Raw genomic sequence first — 7,486 nt, forward strand, 5'->3', positions numbered from 1 at the left:
CCGCCTAGGGGTAAATGTATCTGTTTAACTATCTAGCATAGCTACACGTAATCAAATGCAAAACGTGTGGCTTTCAGCCAACGTACTGAGAGACCTTGTTAACTCTCCAGCTTAGGTACTGATAGTATGTTAACTCTCCATCTTATGTACTGAGAGTTTGCTAACTCTCCGGGTACTTCGTACCCCTGTGTGTTCCACACCATGTAACCCCGTTTCACTCCGCTTGTCGCGAGTGAGCGAAGTGATGACGCCGAGACGACTACTGATGAAGAGAACCGCATCTATGGTGGGGCAGACGCTGACATCAGCAAGTACTCTTACGTGGGAACCATACATTCTGCTTACACTAAAGGTGAGCGATTTTGTGGTGTCACGCTGATTTCACCGCAGTACGTCACCACGGCTGTATCGTGCCTTGACTGGTTTTGGGTGGACACATATGTTCCTCTCGAAGCTAAGCAGAGTAAGAAAGGAGGCTCTCAAAAAGCTGAGAAGATTCGCGTCGTGGAAGTTTTCGAGCATCCGAAGTTCAGCTCAACGTGGCTCACGAATGATGTGGTAGTGCTCAAACTAGAGAAGTCATCCAGCCACAAACCAGCACGTCTGGGAGACGCCGACGGATCTGATGACAAGCTCAAAACGAAGGCTACTGTCCTAGGATGGGGAGAGGTGAGCCAAAAAGACCTTCCTGATACTTGTAACAAACTGGCCCCTTGTGGGAGGTATAGAAGAACGAAGAGAGTCTTGGGGCTGGCAGGGAGAAAGCAAAGTGCGCTGGTCTCCCCGACCAACTGCCCTCAACCAAACAGCTGGTTGAGAGAGCCCCTGTATTATTTAATATCAATCTCTTAAGTGATAGATCTACCGTAGGCTATTCGATACACTCACCCCTCCAGCATTTAAAATGCTCGTCATATTTGTTTCTTCATGTGGGTTTGCGTCCGCCGCCGGTCTTGACGTATCTGTTGCTCGTCCTCGCTTCCTACCATTTTGCTATACGCCTTGGTCTCCACCGCAGCTTCTCACCTGCCTTGGACTCTCCCCAGTTAGCAACTTACCTCAGTCGACGCTCGACACTGCCCCTGTGTCCGCTGCCCTGTTGTGTTTGTGTCCTAGGCTGCGCAACTAATCGCTCCATCGAGAGCCTACCATGGCGCGAACCAAGCAGAATGCGTCTCGGTCAACTGGTGGGCGAAAACCGCGCTGAGATCTAGGATACGATTGATGTAAATCAGGTCCAGTTTCGTCTCGAAGGCGTTCAAGCTTGCGTCGGTCTGGAATTTCTGCTGCTGGCTCCTGGCGTGTATCTGTGCGCAGGTGTTCTTCCAGGATCTCAGCGTAAGTCGCACGCGCTCATGCTGCAGGTGACGAAGCACGGTTGCTTCGTTTCCGATGAAAGCCTCGTGCAGATGCCGCTGTAAGAATGCGCCTTTTCGTGGCTGGCGAAAGTGCGGTTCGTCCGACGCGTCCTGATTCGTTAAAATATCGGTTTAAAGAAAAGTAGGCTAACTTGATAATAGCACGGCTCCTTTTCATCTTGTCATTTGTAAACTTAAACTTGCGCCTGGAACTTGAATTTAATCTTGAAGTTTGTAAACCTTGAACGTTTAGCTGGATCTTGAACACAATCTTGAAATGAAATAAATTCTTGAGCTGCTGTCGTACCACCCTTCTTGATCGCGCGTCGGATTTTTCGAATGGTTTTGTCCTTAGCGTACCCGTTGATAATCAACTTAATCAGCGTATTTGCTGGCCAAATCTCGGCAACACAAAGTTGGTAACTCGTCTCGTTGAAGCTTGGGACGAGTAAATCGTGGAACTCCTTTGTCTCAGGCTTAAGATCTGGTCTACGACACAGTGCGTCTGCGATACCATTTTTCACTCTTGGTAAATACGCGAAGACTGACTGGTATTATGCGAGGATATCGTACCACCGGGCTAACCGTCGATTCGCCATCTTCTGCTGAAAAATTCCCTCGAGTGACTTGTGGTCCGTCTCGATCATCACCGGTCGATCCAAACAGTTAATCCGAAACGACGCCAATGCGTTAACAATTGCGAGTAGCTCCTGCTGTTGAGTTGGGTACTTCAGCTCTGCTGACTTCATCTTCCGGCTGGTATAAGCGATTGGCCGCTCGATTTCATCGACAACCTGAAAGAGAACACAACCCACAGCGAACCGACTTGCGTCCATCCGCAAGTGCATCTGCTTTGTAAGAAAGACGGGTAAATGTAGAGCTGGTGTGTCGGATAGTCGTCGTTTAAGATCCTTGAAGCTTTTCAACTGCAATTGTTACCTTCGCGTTCCGCTGGCTTTTCTTCTTCAACAGAGTAAACAGTGGTGCCATCAGCTCAGCATACTGCTCACAGAATCGCTGCACGTATCCTGTTAAACCGAGAAAGCTGTGGAGGTTTTCTTGGGGCCAATCGCGAATTGTCTGTACTTTGTCTGGGTCTATACGAACTCTGTTTCGGCCAATAAAATCACCAAGACATGGGATCGCTTCAACGCAGAACACACACTTGAACAATTTTACGTATAGCTTGTTCTCCTTGAGCAGAGGTCAGAAGTAATAATTGCGATTCAATAAATTATTGGGTTTTGCAATGTAAATATGTATTATTGGTAGTTGAGCTTATCAATACAATATGGTATTGGACCAATTATTGGCAATAAGTATGGCAAAAGGTTCCATAGTAGGAACCGTCTAATTGTTTCGAGATGACATCACCAATCAGATCTTATGACATCATTTTCGTTGTTCACCACACCATCTCCACACCAACCTGACACCGGTGGCTACGAGTGTGTCTGGTAAGCTACGATACGCGAGCCACAGCTCAAACTTCACTTCATTTTTGAGCTACGATGGTCCTAAGCAAGCAAATCGCCGCCTACTTCTTCACATCACTTGGTCAAGGGCTGTTTCGCTGCAATATTTGCGGCAACGAGCGGAAACAAACTGGAGGGACAGGGTACTCTAATCTCAACTAATAGCACAAAATTATTAGTTGTTACATCATTCCGATGAATCACTGATAAACAAATATTCTAACAAGATGCCCAGTCAAGAAAACTATTCTTGACTCGCTATCTTGTCGGGAATAATCACCTCATATCATGAAGGTGATGTGTCGTCCTCTAGATAAGAATTGTAGGTGCAGCCGCTGCCTGACATAGTGCACTTGTAAAGCAGCAGCTACATTTCCAGACCGGCAATGCCACGTAAAAGCAAACGAAACAAACAACTCCTCGCACTTGCTAACGCCAAACGACAGAAGAAGATAAAACATACAAGTCTACCTGACAGCCTGGAGCAAAGTTTGCAGGAGCTGGAGAAGGAAGCAGCTGAATTGCCCTGGTGCCGGCCTTTCTTAGAGGCTCTCCAGGATAACACGGACTCAGAAGATTAAACTTCAGAATTTGAAGATGGCCCCGACTTATATGTTGCTGATAGAATATACGCTAAGAAAACTAGTCAAGACGGGCAAGACTACTTTTTAGTTTCTTGGGTGGGGTTTCAAGAACTAAGCTGGCAGCCGTCGTCAGACCTACCACAGAACATGATAGCGACTTTTAATGATGAGGAGCTTGGCGTGGCTTGGCCAGTCGACTATCGGGCCAGCATACTAACGGGGATCATGGCTGGTGCAAGAGTACACGGGCAAAGGGCAAGACATAGCTAAATATTGTTCCAATATTTTTAAATTGCGGCAATTTTATTATTGGGTGCTCATATTGGAATTTTTATTGCAGCAAAAATTTGCCATCAATACATACAGTATTGTATTTTCCGACCTCTGTCCTTGAGTATCTCCAGCACGTCGCGTAGCGCTTGCAAGTGCTCGTTGATGTCCTTCGACTTCTTGAACACGTAGATATCGTCGTAGAATGATCTGGTGTGCAACAACCCCTTAAACAACGACGACGTCGACCTATGCGTAGTTGCAGGAGCATTGCTGACGTCCATAGGTAGTACCAGGTATTTATAGAGGTCGCTTGGCGCTTGGAATGCGGTGTACTTCGCATGATCCATCTTCATTCGAACTTGGTAGTGCGCTGACAGTAAATCTATACACGAAAAATAGTAGGCGCCAGCCATACTAACGATCACGTCTTCCTTGCGAGTTATCGGCACGCTCTGTCTGATCATGTTGCTGCTGAGGTACCGGTAGTCGTGAACGATACGCCATCTCACGGGTTTGCGTACGCAGAATGTCGGTGCAGCGTGAGGGCTGATGCTTGGTCGAATCAGTCCCTTCGCGATCATCTCGCGTACCCACTTGTCGATTTCTGTCTTCTGCTCTGGCGAGAGACGCCACTGCTGCCGATACATTGCAGTGTTTGAATCCTTCCGGTGCTCAATATCTCACTCCATTGGCATTCCATCGGGCAACGCTGGCTTGAACACATTATCCTTGTACTCGACGAGAACAGGGTATGCTGGGTTATCCTTGAGCGTCTCCCAGTCCGTGTTTAGGAATCGCCTGGCCTTCTCGGATCCAACGTTGTCTGGTTCATCGCTCCTCTTAAGGTCTCGTTCGTTTTCCTTGATCGTATCGTTTTGTTACCACAATCATGAAGTCGTGTTCCGGTTAATCCTTCGCAGGTAACCGTAGGAACTTCCGTAGCTTTTTCCTAGTGATGTACTTGGTCTCAACTCCTTCCGAATCGACCACTCCGAGAGTAAACATTGCTTCAGCTCTAGCGTTCTTCCTCCCACGCTTCGAGAGCTTCCCCACGTCCTCAGCTGGTCTATCAACGCTTTAAACTTCGCCCTCCAGCCGTGCCAGAAACTCGACATGAATCACGGCTTATCGCAGAAGAGCGTTCGCAATCCGCAGTATCGTGAAGTCCAGAGCCATTTACCTGACTGCACTTCCCACAGGAGTCGAAATGTCCGCTTTCGAGGCTCCATCTGAGACGCATACCTTGAAGCATCGATTCTTCCAGTCGATTTCCGGATGTACATCCACAAAGAATGGCATCCCGAGAACACAGTCAAACTCCTCAGGAATATCGAAGACAACTGCCACACACTGGTAATGTGGGACACCTTGTAGTAGAATCTCGATCTTCACCAACTCCACGATAGACTCGCCGATCTTGTTGTCGCCGAGATTCACCTTGACAGTCCGGTCGGTGTAAGCGTGTGTCTTCAGCTCGTGCTTCTTGACGAATCCACGAGACACGTATACGGCTGTGGCACCACAAACCAACAGGATCCTGGTACCGAAATTGTTTACACCCTGTACTATTGATCCTTCAATTGAAAACAATGGCACACGAGTAGACGAGAGGGGCTTCGCAAAGCAGCTTCAGCGTATCCTCGTTTACGGTTAAATCTTCTTCGCTACTGGCGTAGCTGATAGTCTCCTTGTCACTCTTCAGCTTCTTGCAATCACGCTTGAAGTGCTTTGGCTTCTTGCAATAGTAGCACCCGGGTCCTTACTTGGCTTGTTCTGCGGGAGCGTAGTGACCGGGCTTAAAGGACTTCTTGCTGAACGGCTTCTTGTTGTTGGAATGGTTAGAGCTTGCTCGTCCGCGGGACTGTTGCTCACGCTCCGGCTTCTCGCAGTCGGGTTGCGCTCGCCACCGAAATGAGACATCTCATACTTGGTAGCATGGCCCATCGCCTCTTTCAGCGTCGTCGCGTTTTGAAGCTTACCATAGACTTTGCGTCGCACGCTTGAGACCGTCCCAATAGTGTAACGGGGTAAGAGATACCGTCACTAGCTTACACTATAGTGTGGAGGAAGCTCGCAATAGTAAAACCAAGTCTTAGGTTTGTGTCAAATTCAACTCTGATTTAATTAGGACCAGGGCGGCTACCACTGGCCTCGTGTAAGTCACTCAAACACATGTATATACCTGATTGGTCAATAAGTGAGTCTGGATCCTCACTATCAACCAATCAGATAATGACACATGACCCGTGTGGCACTGTACCTACTTATGTAATAACTAAGGAAATATATACCCACTTATGGAATTGGAGTTGGGCCCATTACATCATCCTCCTCTCTAAGTTGCGCTTGGGCAACATACGCACATTTGAAGAAAACTCAAAAACCGACAAGGCGGAGACATCGGAGACAGCGCGAAGGGCGGCGGCGCCAGCGCGTCTCTGGCGGTGGTAACAAGGGCAAGCCCAGGGTCGACAGGTGCGCCACGAGCTCTGGATGTGCTGCGAGGACCGTCACTGCGCCTCTCAATCCCAGGACACACATCGACGAAGTGCCCAGCGTCATGCGACTTAGAAGACTCCGAGCTGGAGACACTTGGATCACGGGCACGAGGAACCTCACGAAGCCGACTTCGTGGCGCAGTGTCCAGCTTCCAGTCAGAACGCCAGGGTTCGATTCCCACCAGGCGCATTCACTCACGCACACGCGAGTGTTGTTTTGCTGCCAGAACGGAGTAGCTTCGAACATCTCGAAGACATGAGACTTGTCGACGGAAGTCAGCCACTTGAGCAACCCAAGTGAGCATCACGTTGTCACCGCTGGTGTCACCAGAATCAGGTACTTGTTGGCCACCGTGTCGCCGCTGGTAATCGAAGTTATTTCGGCGCAGCTGTAGCGTGTCGGATTGACAACCCACTGGTCACCGGTTCGATGTCGCCTGTGGTTTCTTGTTTTCGTTCTTGCACTGACAAGCTGTGTCAGTGCTCACCGCGGCTCACGCCGACGTTGCACGCGTCGGAGCGCGGCATCGTTGTCGCCTCCTCGTGCGGGTCGTTCTCGTGGCCGTTCTCCGCGGGGTGACCCGCGGAATTCTTCTTCTCAAGCAGCATGGTCTCAGACTCGTGAACCACGTCCGGAACGTCGCGGAGAAGGCTGGCGCGGGGCTCCCACGTATCATGCTTCGGAGAATAACCAATCCAACGTACCAGATAGCGGCGCGCGGTAGAGGCCGCGCGAAGAGTATGACTACGGATGTTACGTTGAACAGCCGAACTGTGGGGATATTTGTGGCCAACGATACGCTCTACAATCCAGAGCGCGTCACCCACCGAGTCAAATTATCGATGGTGATACGATGTACGCCCTGTACGCCCAGAGCGAAGTGGAGACTGCTTCGAACAGTGCGTTGGACGCTCATATTGGAGCTGAGCGGACGGAAGATCGTGCCTGGCGAACTGACGGGTCTCTGGCGCGTCAGGCCCGTCGAACTGGTCGCCCGACGCATTCTCCGTCTGCCGGTTTGGGTCAGGAATCGTCGCAGGGAAATACCGCATGAGTCGCCCGACGTAAAACGTCGGGTGAAGTCTAAGTGACGACGGAATGTCCAGGGTGTAGGCGTCGCCCACAGCCTTGATTACTCGAAAAGGACCGAAGAAACGTGGAGCAAGTTTGCTGGCGCCGAGGTTGGTTACGGCAGAAGCTCGGATTCCCTCGGTCGATAGGAGAACGCGATCTCCTATCTTGAATAGATTCACGTTCTTTCGACCGTGCTTATCAGCTTGTTCCTTTTGCTTGTCCA

General features: G+C 49.7%; 1 protein-coding gene across 1 annotated transcript; it reads left to right on the forward strand.

Annotated features, from left to right (window-relative positions):
* Window positions 1-283: 283 nt before the first annotated feature.
* PITG_11798 (uncharacterized protein) lies at window positions 284-1,421 on the forward strand (the record flags this gene model as incomplete). The annotated part of the gene is made up of 3 exons (XM_002901251.1): window positions 284-352; window positions 391-669; window positions 1,236-1,421. The coding sequence occupies 3 exons, from the start codon at window positions 284-286 to the stop codon at window positions 1,419-1,421; spliced, it is 534 nt and encodes a 177-aa protein (XP_002901297.1).
* Window positions 1,422-7,486: the final 6,065 nt, after the last annotated feature.

The sequence above is a fragment of the Phytophthora infestans genome, genomic scaffold (genome assembly GCF_000142945.1).
Source record: "Phytophthora infestans T30-4 supercont1.21 genomic scaffold, whole genome shotgun sequence".
NCBI lineage: Eukaryota > Oomycota > Peronosporomycetes > Peronosporales > Peronosporaceae > Phytophthora > Phytophthora infestans.